This window comes from Protopterus annectens, chromosome 10.part0 (genome assembly GCF_019279795.1).
Source record: "Protopterus annectens isolate FY-2018-M chromosome 10.part0, PAN1.0, whole genome shotgun sequence".
Lineage (NCBI taxonomy): Eukaryota > Metazoa > Chordata > Ceratodontiformes > Protopteridae > Protopterus > Protopterus annectens.
The window spans coordinates 1369739239-1369755422 of record NC_056744.1 but is presented as its reverse complement, the minus strand read 5'-3'; the positions used below and the strand labels follow the sequence as shown (position 1 = coordinate 1369755422).

At 37.2% G+C, this 16184-nt stretch overlaps 1 protein-coding gene across 1 annotated transcript in view; it reads right to left on the bottom strand.

The window, feature by feature from the left end:
- LOC122814280 (receptor-type tyrosine-protein phosphatase C-like) overlaps positions 1-16184 on the bottom strand; it is a 1011948-nt gene that overhangs the window by 908575 nt on the left and 87189 nt on the right. The window contains exons 2-3 of the mRNA XM_044086871.1: positions 11561-11668; positions 11278-11379 (exon numbers count right to left, since the gene is read on the bottom strand). Of these exons, the coding sequence (XP_043942806.1) occupies positions 11278-11379; positions 11561-11668 (210 nt within the window). The remainder of the gene's footprint in view (positions 1-11277; positions 11380-11560; positions 11669-16184) is intronic.

The following is a 16184-nucleotide window of genomic DNA, read 5'->3' as shown; positions in this document are numbered from 1 at the left end:
AACAGCTAGCTGATCACCCCCTAAGACCCATTGTGTCTAGTTTACATAGCAAAATGGAGAGTATGGCTATCTATGTAGACAAACACTTACAGAGGGTTAAGGTTAATAACAGTACATATATTAGGGATACATTTGATTTTCTGGAAAAGATCAAAGAAATGTATGTGGAAGAAAGTGATTCATTGGTGACTATGGATATAAAATCACTGTATACAGTAATACCTAACAATGAAGGTATGGAGACAGTGAGACTTGATTTGTTAAAATTTGAACTATATTCTGACAATACTGTAGGAATAATAATGGAACTGCCTGATGTTGTTCTCAGTTATAATTTCTTTTCATTTAATAATGATTTCTTTCATCTAACAAATGGTATGGCAATGGGGGCGGCAATGGTACCCAGCTATGCCAATCTGTTTATTTATGGGTGGAAAACCACTCATATACTACATAGTGAGTACAAAAATAATACGGTGGCAATGTATCATTTTATTGATGATGTTTTTTTTTAATTTGGAGAGGAACGGAGGAAGCTTTAGGTGAATTCAAATTTTGGAGTTTACCTGCCAATATAATTCAACAACAATACATTTTTTTGGATATGACCATCTTTAAAGATAAAAGCAAACTAGGAACCAAAATATTTAAAAAGAGGTTCAAAACAATACATATTTACACTATAGCAGCATGCACCCCAAAAAGACCAAAGAAAATATAGTAGAAGGACAGTTATTAAAGATTAATGACTTAACAGAAAGGGAAGATGATTTCTTTATTGAAAATAATAATGTTTGAGAAAAACGTTATCAAAGAGGCTATCCAAAAACATTAGTTACAGATATAAAAACTAATGTTATAACTCAGAGAGGTACGAGAAATGGAAGAGAATGCAGAGTTTACAAAAATGAAATTAAGGTTAGATTAGAATGCCTGCTGTCAACAGTTTAGACTCTGGAAGAATAAAGGATATAATAATAAAAAATTGGAAATTATTTGGGGGTCAAACTGAGTTATTAGAAACAATAGGAAATAAGCCTCTTTGTACTTAGAAAAGAGGGAAAAGTTTAAAAAATGTCTTCCAAATTAAGTTGAATATACCAAAAGTAAGGTCAGATAAGAACAGAATGGTTACGTGCTATAACTGTAATATGTGCAATTATTTATTCACAGAGAAAACAGAATGCACTTTAAATACTGTTAAAATAACTGTCAATTGGGTTTTTACATGTAAATCCAAGTATGTAATTTATGTCACTTTTTGCTTAGAATGTAAATCTTTTTATGTAGGGAGAACTACAAGACAATTGTACAAAAAAAATTATGAACACAAATATGCAGTTTCTATTGGGGATGAAAGGAATGCCCTGGGGAAGCACTATAAACATGGGTCATGTAAAGTTCATTTTAAATTCCTTGTAGTGGATGCCCTAAAGAATGTTGAAAATTCACTAAATCCGGAAGATGACTTGGGATGGTTGGAATATAGCTGGCTGGTTAGACTTAATGCTTGCTACCCCACTGGTCTGAACAATAGAGAAGAATTTATTATGTACTAGAAACATAAAGGGTTAAAACACTAATGACATAGTCATGTGATTTTAAAAAAGTGTTTAAATGTGTGTTATTGAATGTTAACTTCCAGTCTGAAGAAGTCTTATTACAGCTGCAAGCGCTTACTGGAGTTATTTGTCGTGGATTTTATTAAAGCAACTTGATTTTCCTTTTGGTTTTGGTTCTGGTTTTGGATTTTAGTGTAAACCAGCTTTTAGCTTACTGTTTTGCAACTATAATATGGAATCTGACTTAAGATATGATCATTTTACCATTTTTTTCAAGTCATAAGAAAATTTGCCAAATTTTCTATTAACAATTTTCTGAGTATAACATTTTATTGGATTCTGGTAGAATTTTCAGCCATTTATATACTTTTTTGCCATGTTTTTAAAGTTATCCCAAGTCATAAGGTTTCTTATTTTGAAATAGCCTGAATTATACAGTTATCAAAGTCAGGATACATTTGGATGCCTTGGAGACTGCAATAGGCTATGGAAGGATTCAACACAGTGTGAAGTCCCATGGTGTCATAGATAAACTGAATGGCAAATAAGTGAATTTGAAAGTGATATCCCAAAACACAGAATCTAAAAAATTGTCTGTTGTTGTTGTCTTTCGGCTTTTCCTAGTTAGGGGTCACCACAGCGGAACTCAGGTCTACTAATGATTGGTAATAGATTTTCACGGTGCCAAGTTGCCAGCTCGACACCCAACCTTCAATGAAGGCACGCCCATTCACGCATGTCTTTCGGAATGCCACTCGACCCACGGGGAGGACATGCAGACTCTACACAGAAGACACTCCCCGCACACCAGCTGAGAATCAAATGGGATAACCTCTTGCTGTGAGGCAACAACACTACCACTGCACCACTGCGGATTAATCTAAAAAATTGTCTGTATTATGCATGAATAAGAATGTGATGATAGGCATCCCTTAGATCTACAGTAATTAGAAATGCTTGGGGGAAAAGGAGAGGAAAGAGATTTTAGAAGATAGCACTTTGAGGTTTGAAATATTTAGGATAGTGTAAGCCACCGCGGAGACACACTATCACCCAAAAAGCACAATAAGGAAGCTAGGCAATATCTACTTAAACATAAAAACTCTTGTGAGTAGCTCTTAATTTAATTAACTGTAAAAAAACACCAGCAATGAAAAACAAAGACAATTTTATTGATTTAAGTGCTTTCATTCCTTCTTATTTGACCGGGACTACATCAGTGATAAAACCAAATACACTATTATACCATGACCCCCCCCCCCCAAAACGTGCATGCTGATTGGCCAGTGTGCACATTGTAAATTGAGTTATACTAATGGATAAAGGTCCGGCCGCCCGGACTTTTTTCCATTAGTATAACTCTACTTTTAAAACACTGTCTCGCTATGTTAAATGAGTTTAACATAGCGAGACAGCTTTAAAATAAGCAACAGAGATCTCAGTTGCTTATTTTAAAGCTGTCTCGCTATGCTAAACCCATTTAACATAGCGAGACATTTAAAAAGCAACGGAGAAAGCAAGATCTCCATTGCTTTTTACTGTTCGCTATGTTAAATGGGTTTAACATAGCGAGACAGTTAAAATAAACAACGGACATCTCCGTTGCTTATTTTAAACTGTCTCGCTATATTAAACCCATTTAAACAAAAAAAAAAACAACGGAGATCTTGCTTTCTCCGTTAACACAACTCTGATGTACTGCGCAGGCGTGCAGTACATAAGAACTGCCGCGGATGCCAGACATCTGCGGAAGGGCAGTAAACAGGCATTATACTATGCCATTATTTAAGAAAAGTAATAGTTTCCTTTCTTAAATAATGTCATGGTATAATAGCAATAACCCACTTCTGGGTGTGAGTAATGCTGTATTTATCCACAGTTGGCTTTGTTTGGTCACACCTAGGCGTGGGTTATTGCTATAATATCACTTCCTCATATAACTAAAGCAATTAAGCATGATTTAAATCTTAAAGGAACATCTACCTAAAAATTATATACAGTAATTCACTGAATAAGAAGAAAACTACTGAGCATTCACATGTTGCATGTATGTATAGAAACAAATATGAATACTAATAACAGTAAAAATATATTAATACATTCATACAGTTAATTAATTGAATGTTAAAATTTGATAGATTTTAACTTTAATGCTGGCAGGATGGAAATTCCCTCATTCAGTCCATTGGGACCAATGGCATGTAATTCTATCTGCCACTAAAGTTCCTTGATTTCTAACAGAATTTTCCATGGGCCTCCCCTATTGTTCTGTTTCAAGACATCCAGACCAAAAAACACTTAAAACTATGACTAGGTTGGTCTGTAAGTATTCCCAAAGAGCATTAGTTGGATTATGTTTTTTGATGGCATAAAGATGTTCATAAATAACATTCCTTGAATGCTCTTTCAGTTTTACCTACATAATACTTAAAACAGACTTGGCATGAACCTAAATAGCAACTTCTTCAGCAAGAAAAACACCAACTAAAATACACCAAAGGCACGACAGGAAAGTTCACTCGATTTAAAGTTAAACTTTAAATCGAGTGAACTTTCCTGACAAACCTAAATAGATCACACCTTTAGATGTTGGTCATCTTCTTTTGGCTTTTCCCAGTTAGGGGTCGCCACAGCAGAACTCCAATCCGCTAATGATTGGCATATTTTTTACGGTGCCGAGTTGCCAGCCCAATGCCCAACCTTCAACAAACGCACACCCATTCTCGCATGTCTTTCGATCACCACCCAACCACAGGGAGGACATGCAGAGTCCACACAGAAGGCGCTACAGCTGAGAATCGAACAGGAGAACCTCTTGCTTTGAGGTGACAATGCTACCGCTGCACCATCGCGGCTAGTTCACAAAACAGTCTGACTTAATAAGGCCCCAATTTTTTTATAGTGACTCTTGCCCCCTCATATATAAAGGGACAAAATGAACACATCCCACATTCATATGTGCCTACTTTCTTGGTACTAAAAGTATGGCTTCTGTTACACATATTTCCTAAATGTTCAATGTAATTCTTTTTTTTTAAATCCTGTGTCCTGGACATCACTCTTTGATGTGATAACAGAGTCCAGGCCTAGCAATGGATAGAATTTTTCCTTTGCCTTTTCTGATAAATCTCATTAAAAATATAATAAAATTGTGCTGGATAACCTCAGTAAGTAAACACGGGCAACATTTGTCTGATTCCTCATGTAAAAGATCAGGGCTAGAGATCATTCGACAAAGTCTGACCAATTGCCCTTTAACAACAACCTTCTTCTGATGGTGTGGGTGGCAACTATTAAACTGAAGGAGACTGTCAGAATAGGTCAGTTTTTTGAATATATTAGAGACAAATTTCTTGTTTATAACATCTTTAGTTATCTATTCATCTAGACAGTTAAGAGTCCTAGTAGACTGTTCTATTGAGAACCTTAAAAAATGGATGGTGGTGTTAATATATAAAAAAATCCATTAACCTTTCTTCTGTGCCCTCCACATAATCACTATGTCATTGAAATACCAGCCGTATAAACACCAGACTTTTTCATAACCAGAATTAAATAGAAATAAATGCTCCCAGTGTGCCATGATTATGTTGGCAAAAACAAGGCACATACAGGTTCATAGGTTTATAGGTGTGTACTAGGCTAATAGCACTGGAGCCTTTACAAGTCTAGCCCATAGGATTACCGTGGCATCATGCCACCCAACCTTAGTTCCCAGTGCCTCTGTCAGGTAGAGCCACTGGAGTGATCCCCGGGGTGAATTTGCTATTTTCTATCCAGTCATCAAGATTTCTCTTGAAGAGGGCCAGTGAGGTGCTTTGTTTGACATGTATGGGAAGTCTGTTCCATAGCATGGGCAGTCTCTGGGTTATGAACCTGTCCCTCCAGCTTGTTCTGTTGATTGTGGTAATAATGAGGTTGAGGTCTCTGGAGTGTGTGGTGCGGAGGGATTGGGATTTCTTTCAGAGCTGGGTCACACATGGCTTTGTAAGTCAAGCAGAGATCGCCTCTAAGCCGGCGATATGAGACAGAAAATAGCTGGAGTTTTTTGAGTCTGTCCATATAGGACAAGTGTTTAAGGCCTAGGATCCTCTTTGTGAGGTACTTCTGCAGCCTCTCTGGTTGTTGCAGGTGTCTAGTGAGGTATATGCCAAATGGGGCATTGTACTCGATGATTGGCCTAATGAGGGAAGAGTAGAGGGAGACAATGAACTCTTTCTTCCTGGATGCAAAACTCTTAGTAATGAGATGTGCCACATAGAAGGACTTTCTGACCACAGTGGCAATGTGGTGGTCAAAACAGAGGTTGCTGTCAACCTGTGTTCCTAGATCTCTTATAATGCCTTCTGTGTTCAGTGGACTGCCATCGATGTGGTAGTTAATGGGAACTGGGTTTTTCCCAAAGGGGATGATGACACATTTTTTGGCATTGAGCTTAAGGCCATGGTTCTGACACCAGTCATTTGTCTCAGTGAGGCCTTTCTGTAGGATGTCAACATCCCTTGGGGAGTTAATAGCTCCAAACTTGCAACTGTTTGCAAACTTTGCCAGCCAGAGTCTCTTCATGTTGGCCTGAACTTCAGAAAAGTAGATACCAAACAGGAGAGGACCCAGGACCGAACCCTGTGGGAATCCACTCATGACTGGTCAGCAGTCTGACTTGGAGTCAGCTACTTTCACACTGTGGGTTCTGTCTGTGAGCCAATTTGCAACCCACCTAGTGATACAGGGGTTGATGGCTAGCTTAGTGAGTTTTTCTATGATTCCTGAGTGGGGAATGGTATCAAAGGCCTTGGCCAGGTCAAGGAAGGCTGTATGAACCACCTTGCCTTCATCCACAGCTCTGGTGACTGACTCAAAGAAGTTGAACAGGTTGAGCAGGCATGATTTACCCTTCACAAAACCAAACTGTGTGAGATCCAGAGTCGGGAGATTCCCTGTATCCTTGTTTATTAGGTCCATGATGATGCATTCCATAGCTTTGCATATCAGACTCGTCAGGCTACTAGGGAGATAGTTCCCAGGGTCTGTAGTCACTCCTCCTTTGTGGAGAGGGTGACTGTAGCAGTGCACCATTCGGTAGGGACAAAGCCTGAGGTGAGGCTGTGTTTGAACAGGGCACACAGGTGAGGTGCCAGTTCACTCTGTAGTTCATGTAGAACACAGCCAGGGATATTGTCAGATCCCATAGAAGCTGTATTCTTGGCCTTGGACAGTGATATTTTAATCTGTGCAGCAGTAATACTGGGTGCCTGGCAATCTACTGGTAATATGATTCGTTCTTTGGTGGGGGAGGGAGGGGTAAAGTTGGCAATGAATCTGTTGGACAGTATATTGGCAATATCTGTTGGCTTGGTATAGGAGGTACCATTTTGTAGTAGCTCAGAGCAAATCTGGGTATTGCCATGGAGATTCTTTACATAACTATAGAAGGCTTTGTGGTTATCTTAACTATCTGCTGCAATTCTGTTTTCACAGCCAGCTTTAGAAGATTTGATGAGGGATCTCAATTTTTTGTTGAGGCTGATAAGGGAGTTTTTACAGTCTTGGGACTTCACCCTATTCCGCATCAGTTCCCTCCTCCTGTTGTAGAGTTTGTTTATGGCATGGGACCACCAGATTGGCTTCCTTTTTTGGAGAAATGCATCTCGGTTCTATTGCATATGGTGAGATCCATGCATTTGTGTATGTGTTAATACAGTGCATTGGTGTATGATTTGGCGGTCATGCAACTATTTTCCATTTGCATGGGTGCCATGACGTTAGCCACTTCTGTTTTTAGGAGCCCAAAGTTAGCCTTGGAGAAGTTTTTCATGGTGGTTACTTTGGGGGGAGGGGGGCAGGGATGTGGATTTCCAAGGTGATTAGTTTGTGGTCAGATCTAACCAGGGAGGAGTTAACTATTGGTGTACACCAGCGGTCGCCCATGTTAGTGATGACCAGGTCAAGGATGTTGCTACCTCTAGTGGGGGTAAAAACTAGCTGGTCCAGGGCATTGGAATTAATGAATTCCAGGAAATGTTGGGCAAGTTGTATGGCAGATTGACATATCTCCCCAACTACCTGTCTCCATAGGGGTTCCCCAAGGATCCATCCTTGGACCCCTACTTTTCTCTGTTTGCACCAATAATCTAGCCTCTGCCACCAAACATGACACACTCATCCAATACGCAGATGACTCTACCATCATCTGCTCAGCCCAGTCCCTACCCAAACTGCAAAAAGTCACACAGGAAGCCTTTTCCTCTGTTGAAACATGGTTATCCGATGCCCAATTAATACTCAACCCAAACAAAACTAAACTACTCATCTTCCAACCCACCAAACATACTCAAAACAACTCTCACTTTAACATCACAGCAAAAGACAACACCACTATATACCCAACTGAACACACCAAATTGCTAGGAGTGGAAATAGACAATAAACTAAAATTTGACATTCACATATCCATGACCATAAAAAGTCCACAAAAACTAGGAGCATTATACAGAAATAAACAATTTCTCACCAAAGCAGCAAAGATTTCAATAGCAAATTCCCACCTTATCTCCACCCTACTTTATGCCTCTCCAGTATATACCAACCTAAGGCAATGTGATCTAAACAAGCTAGAGACCTGCTACAACAAAATCGCAAAATTTGCCACAGGGGCATCCTACCGTAGTCACCACTGTCTCTCACTTGCTGAACTGGGCTGGCTTGAACTCCCTCACCTCCTTCAGTGGTATTAACTCTCACTCACCCACAATCTAGTAAACCATCCACTAAATGTCCCATCCCTCCAGAATCTACTCCAACCCTATCGCACCACCAGACCACTAAGATCCAGCAACAAAAATCACTTGCAGATCACTAAAGCCAATAACTCTGCTGGTGAAGCACTATTCTCTTGCGCCATAGCCAAATTATGGAACTCACTCCCACCCACAATTACCTCCATACCATCATGCACCAACTTCAAAACTTTATTAAAAGCGCACCTAAAAACACGCTGGCTATGCCCTTGCAACTCCCACTCTAATATCATCCACCCCATCCAACTACTACCTTTCTTTCACCTCCACTAACTACCTTGATGATAGCAAGCGCAGATGCTCATAAGCCTAGTATTTATTATACAGCAGGAACTTCTCATTGTTACATTTGTTAATGCCTGTTATGTACTTCACAGATAAAGATTCTAGTTGTCTACTGATGTACTATGTTCTTCATCTGTAAATATGTTGTAAGTAATTTCTGTGTTAAATAGTTAATCACTATGTAATCCAATGTAACTACTGTCTTCTTATTTTACTGTGGAGCTTTTCTCCCCGAGCCTCCGCTGAAAATGGACCCACGTCCAGTCGGACACTCCCAGTCAACAAATTTAAATAAATAAATAATAAATAAAGTGTATTGGTACATGAGTAGTTTTCCCAGTTAATGGAGGAATAGTTAAAGTTGCCCAGTAGAAGAGTGTTAGGTTGGACCCTAATATTCTCCAGGGTGCTTAGGAACATGGAGTATGAGACTTGGGACATGGTTGGGGACCTATAGCAGGCTATTACCTAAATCGCTGTCTTACTCAATGTTAGCTGCACCTGAAGTATCTCTGATGCGTTATGTTGGGCTACCAGTCTGGAGGTGTGTGCATCCTTTATGAATATGGAAACACCACTGCCTTTGGAGCTTTGGTCCAAGTTTTGGGGCTGAAAGGTTTGGAATGCGTTATAGCCTGGTATTGCAGTGGTGCTTTCTGCTGCCTTGAACCAGGTCTCTGTTACAGCACAAATGTCGATGTTCTCCATTTTAAGGAGTGCTTCGAGCGAGTGCATGTTGATATTTAGACTTCTAGCATTGAGCAGCATGACCCTCAGATTGCATTTGTTTGTAGCTGTTACAGCTCCCATAGCCATACCAGTTTTTTTGTCTATACAACAAGCCTTCAGAAAAATAAACAAATAAAAATAAAATCCTTCCCCAAAATCAATTCCATGAATGTTTTAAGGCATTGACTGATTTAGTGTCTAACAGGTTTGTTCCACATAAATAATCATAAAACCACGTCACTCCCAGCTAATAAGGAATCACAGAAAACAGGTCCTTAACATCTACTATGACCCCAATTAAAACATCAGTATACATGTCCTGTGTAATACTTTTCAAAAAAATCTCAGGTGTCCTTGCAAATATGCTTTTCATGCTTCAGGATATCCTTCAATTTGTGATCTACAAACTTAGGCTTGCCACAGATCTTTGATCCTTTGGCATCAACAACTGGTCAAAGTGGAGGATCCACCAGGTTTTTGTGTATCTTCAGAATGCTAAAGATAGGTGGTGTTCTCAGAAAATCAACAGAAACAAAACTAAACTCATGTGGCATGATTTACTCCTGCATCAATAGATCATATGACATAACATCTATCTTTTTGTATGCTAGGTTTAATTGACTTAAAGAAATCTCTTTTTACTGATCTGTTATCCATAATGCTTCCATTTTCAAATTATAGTTCATTCTGTTCATAACAACCAAACCACCCCCTTTGTCCAATTGAATATTCTTATTTCTACACACTGATATCAATAAATGCATTCTAGCGTGGGATAGATTAAATTGTATTGATCTACCTATATTTTGCAATAATGAATGAATATCATGTTCACATAGTTTTTCAAATAGTGAGATAACTGGATGAAGAAGTTGATTGTATGTAGCAGACTTCCTTAAGTCATAACCAAAATCTATGATTTGTTTATTGTAGAACAGTATAGACAAATTCAACTTTCTAGTATACAATTTCAAATCTAATATTATTCTAGTCAAGTCTGCTTTTTTAGTAGGCACAAAAGTCATACCTTTTCAAGTAAGTTTGCATAGTCAGACATAAAATTATAATCACTAAAATTATAAATTTAAAAATCACCATAAGAATTAGTAATGACTTTGTGGCTACCTATACCAATACTGTTAAATTGTCTTTACTCTCCTTCTTCCTGTTGTGAAATGATCTGTCTTCCTGCAACCTTCTCTGATTGTGCATCAAAAGATGGTTGCCCTTCCCAAGATTCTGATTGAGAATTCCCTTGGATCTCCTCAAAGATGGGGGGGGGGATCTAAAGGGTCTGAAGGGTCAAATTTGATTCATTATTTTCACTTCAATCAAATTCATCATAATTTAAATCATTATTACCTATTAGAGGGGGTTAGGGTAAGAATTACCCCTCTCATAATCACTCTAGTCTGTATTCATTTTTCTTTCTTTCTTATTCTTGATAGTAGTTACAATTATGTCCACATTAAGAAACATTTTGTTATAGTCTGTCTTATATAAAGAAAACGCTAAATCATTTATAATATTAATGTCCAGCTGATTAATCTCACTTTCAAGTAGGTCCATGTCCTTCTGATTAAATTTCCTAAGTACTTCCATCAGTTCCGATCCATGTCTATCAAACAAACTAATTAACTCACAATGCAGTTCAGAACCCTCCTTGAGTCCTGCTGGATATTTTCAAAGTTGAATTCCCTTAGGGACTAATTAGTTTTTCATGCATTCTCTAAAATAACTATTCTGTAGCTGCAGTTTATGATACTTCAAAACTTTCTTTTCCTAAATATGCAGCTGACTTTGTACTGTTAAAACTTGGTTATTGTTCCTTCTTAAATGACTATCAAATACAAAGTTACAATGCAGCCACTCATCAAGATTAAAACCATTAAAATTGTCATTACCAGATGGTTGCGACTGTCCTGCATCTCTCAATTGATTCGTAGTACAAGTCTTATCATTCGATGGCTCTTGAGCTGGAGTAATATTCCATGAACGTGCAATTCCTAAATGGCATAAAAAGAAAAATTAGTGAGTAATATAACAATACAAATGCTTGTACAAATCATAAGGAAAATATGCTTGCATATAAAGACTTGCAGATGTTTTATATTTCAATATTTCCAAACAAATAATAAATCAGTACAAGTTAGTAGTTGTAACATGATAACAGTTAAAATGTCTTACCATTAGTACAACTAATGGTATATGAAATTTTACAATATGGTTCAACGTTCCAGGAAAATCTGAGGTCAGTGCTTCCTTCAGTAACATTTATGGTGGTGGAATTCAAATCTAGAAGCAAGCACAAGACACATCTTAGAACTACTTAAAATATTGTATAAACAAAAAATATAGCATAGTCATTCAAAGAATATTTAATATTGCATTCATTTATAATATGAATATTCATTATAATATAGAGGATTATAATCAGTTTACACAAAAAGTGAACATTGTCCATAAGCCAGTTTTCCATGGCAACTTAATAGAAGTTCAAAAGTCTGTATTACAAGTCAGCATCTTCAAAAATGTAAGTGCAATTAGCTCTTAAAATCAGTGAAGCTTAAATCTTGCTATTATATATTACAGGCATTTTTGAATGGGGTGAAGTCCTTTCCACTCCAAATATCTCTGCTACATATATATATATATATATATATATATATATATATATATATATATTAAATACAATATAATCATACCTCGGAGAAGAGGGAATTCTCTATGATTCAGTATTTTCAGACTTAGTACTGAGTTTTACTTAACCTCACTTAAATTTATGAAGTTGTGTGACTCCAAGTATAGAGGCTCAAACTTACAACAGGAACCCATTTTCCATCAAAGCACTTAAGATGAATTATAGCCGAATTATTATGCCCTTCCTTTCCTTATCAACTTCTAGTGTCATTGGCTTAAACAGCAAAGTGAAATGCTGTCCATTACAAGGGTCTTGCTATATTATGACAAAGACCATGCTCCTTTTTTAACATTAAGGCAAATGAATCAAGAAAGATGTGAGTATGGTATTATGCAATTACTCTGCTCTTGTATCAGTAGCAAAAGACCAATTGTTAAGTACAAACTGCAAAACAAAAAAAAAAAAAAAATCTCAGCCAAACTAGAGTTCTCACTGGTTGATATCTTAAACCTCCTGTATTCGAGGCCTATGTGATGTAACAAATGACTTCTTAATGACATCAAGTGCTTCAGCTACACAGTTTCTTGAATGTCCATGACTTTTTTTTTTTTTTTTTACTTTTTAAGTTTTATGGTTTCATTCAGACCAATAAAGCCAAACCCCAGTAGCTGTGAGACTGATTGAAAAGAGTATGTGTCTTATGTAGTTGTAACATTTTGTACACATTCAAACATCTTACAAACTTATAATTATCTTTTGCATGTAAAAAACATTAACATTTTATCCCAATCTTTTACTCCACAACCATTTGTTTTATTGGCTCAACATTATCCCATATCATAAAACAATAATTCTTCATATCTAGAATTGTATATAGACCACACAGCAGTAATAAATATTTTATCACTGTCCTCTTTCTTTTCCTTCACATTTTTATCATAAACACCATACACAGTTATATAAATATTGATTTTTACAGCATTCATATTGGTAACATTTTAAACCTATTTGCCCTACATTCACCCTATTACATTCCTGAAGTGCCTGATCCATTTTTTTCTTTTTAGTTTTACAAATGTTACATAACCTTTAATTCATTTGTTTGTAGTTCATTGGCCACTTTAAAGGCACATATTTTAACATTAGCCTCCATAAAAAATAACACTTTTATATACTTAAATATTTTCTGTCTCTTCGTAAATACTTTCTTTATAAGTTCACTGCTTTATACCAAAGATTTAATATAGTAACATTCTTTGTAACTTGCTTGCAATATTTCCCTAACCTGAGGTACGCCCTTCAAGCTGATATCCCAAATATAAATTTATCATAATACACTATTTTCCATCTTTCTTCTTTTCAGCCATTACAGACATGCAGGTAGGTGCGTGCGTCAATGGGTGTGCCTTCCTTGAAGGTTGGGCATCTGACTGGCACCTTGGCACCATAAAAATCTACTGCCAATCATTAGCGGATCGGAGTTCCACTGTGGTGACCCCTAACAGGGAAAAGCCGAAAGAAGAAGAAAGAAGACCAACATTATCTTTTCAACTATATATTATACTTTAATCATTTTCCTCAGCATCCTATATATATATGTGATTACCCTAGGTATACAACCAGATTAATCATATTCTTTTTCACAATGTATAATAATGCTTTTAATGAGATTTAATTCTTACCCACAAATTATTTCCAAAACAATTTGTAATAAACCTTTTTCTAACAATATTACAAATCACCTAACTCACCTAAAAATCTTAAATTCCTGTCAACACCCATAAATAATATTCCCTGTTGAAAGCTGATTATTTCTCCCAGAATTCTCTTAAGTTCCATAATAGTAGTTTTACCTGGAATATAAATATATGCCAGCATAATTCTCCTCTCCTGCCAATAACCTCTTATTGCCATAAACCTACATGTTTAGGTCCCCTTACAACCCTCAGATTTTGTTTGCCCACTCAGGGGAGGAATGTTGGTGAAGGTTAGAATGACTGGAGAATAAGCTTCAGTCTTAGGTCTACCGGGCCTATCTAGAAATCCAGGAAGTGACCATTTGGAAGGGGAAGGAGAGTAAGATGTCAAGGCTGACAGACAAGGACTGCTGCTACAAAATGAAAGTATTTTACTGTTTTCTTCTGCTGTAACTATCACTGTGACAGCAAGTGGAGGCCACAGTGGTTTGGAGTAGGTACTAAATTACTTTAATTCATTATTCTAAGACAAAAATTAAACAAGGTAGTTGAAAACTCATTAAACATGAGTTGTATTGTATTGCAGTGTCTGCAATTCAGCTTGTAAATGTAAAACATATAATTAATTTTAACTCTTGCCTTACCCTTGACCAAATGTGCTTCTTCACTCATGCTTTGCTAAGTGACTGCTGCTTACTAATGTGGTCTGTATGCTCTCTAGCATCTCCTTGTCTCTTGCCACTGCAGGTCAAACTAGACGATCATAAGGAGGTTTGACTTTCTGCTTCATGCTGCAATAGGTGATTTTCATTAGTTTATTTTACTGCATCAAACTACTCACTTCCAGCAATTATCTGATGATAGCAAGCTGTAAAATAAAGTTTGCATTTCAGGAAATGTGGTGTCTCACACAGCTGTCATGGCTAACTTTGTTGTTTGTGCTGCAGTGTGAAAAGATCTGACAAGAGAGCTCATGAAAAATGAAACTGTATATCAGGAGACTGGGAGGATATAATATGCAGAGTGGCAGTGGTGGTGCAGTCGAGTTAGGAATCAGTAACAATAATGCGAAAAGTGCTGTGTTTTGATTTCAGAACTTAAAAGACTATTTCTGTTCTACTACTGTATATGTGGCTAACCTCAAAATGCAAAGTATTTTACAGCAGTGCATATGTTCATACTATCTAATGGATAATATTACAGACTGAAGAGGTGTAACTCATTTGTAGTATGATAAATGAGTTAAGTTCTGGAAAAAAAATTGCTTGTGGAAAGTATTGGCCCTACTGCTCACTGCACAGTTGCTGACCATGTGTATGTGTCTGTTCTCTTTTAAGGTAATTTTTGCAAGTCAGGTGCCTACATATTTTATGAAATTATAATTTTATGAAAATTACCTAATTCTGCATTGCATCACAACACAGTGGGCCTCCCTGAAAGCATAGGGTGAAACAGACAAGCAGAGATGGCCAAAAGGTTAAGCTTTATACAAGAGTAAAAAACACCACAAGATAATAACTCATCAAATACTGTAGAACCAGAGGAATTTTGGCCTGAAAAGGATCCTGTTTCATAGTTTGGCATCAACTAGATAGTCTTTTTGTTTTACCTGTATATGATTTTCTATTAGCCGTTTTCCTAGCCTTGTTTAATATCTGCTGCACATCCTCAGAAAAAAGGTACCTAAAAGGCATTAAAACTCTGTCTTTCAGGCAGGCAGGCAGGCAGCTTAAAAGAAATCTGAATTTTATTGTGTATCAAACAACTCCTGTCTTGTGGGAGTTAAATCCATTCTATGAAGAAAACTGTGGCAATTGTCCTTGGTCATTTTCTAAAGAAGGGAGATCAGCTGCAGAGTGGGTCAAAAGGGGGTCACCACAAGTATCATTTGAAAGTACTTCTGAGTCTCTACAGAAATATTCTCATTCAAGGAGTCCTGGGACAGAATTTCTTCAGCTGTGTAGCTGTGAATGGAGGCCAACAGATTTACTTGAGGAGTTCCTCCACAGTTGGATCAATTCATGGAAGACTCATGTGGTCTGTCTGTCTGTACAGCAGTAGAGTTATAGAGAGTAAATAACCCAAGTGATTTATCCATAGTTAAAGTTTACTATATGGGAGTCTTGATGTTTTAGGTAACAAAATGAAAGAGAGCAGACATGGTCTAGAAAAGACCAAAAGAAAAGGTAACAGACCCAATTTACACTGGGGTGGTTAGCTGACTGCCACGTGATATAAAACCTGGGTAAATTCAGATTATCCTGTCTTTTATAATTCTTCATTTGAACAGCTCTGGGCCTTGGCCTCATTCTAACAAAAAAAAAAAAAAAATATATATATATATATATATATATATATATATAGAGAGAGAGAGAGAGAGAGAGAGCAGGTGGCTTTAATTTACGGTGGGATATCTTGATGATTAAATCTTATATGCCAAAGGGGAACTGACCAAAGCAACTGAGTTTCTCAA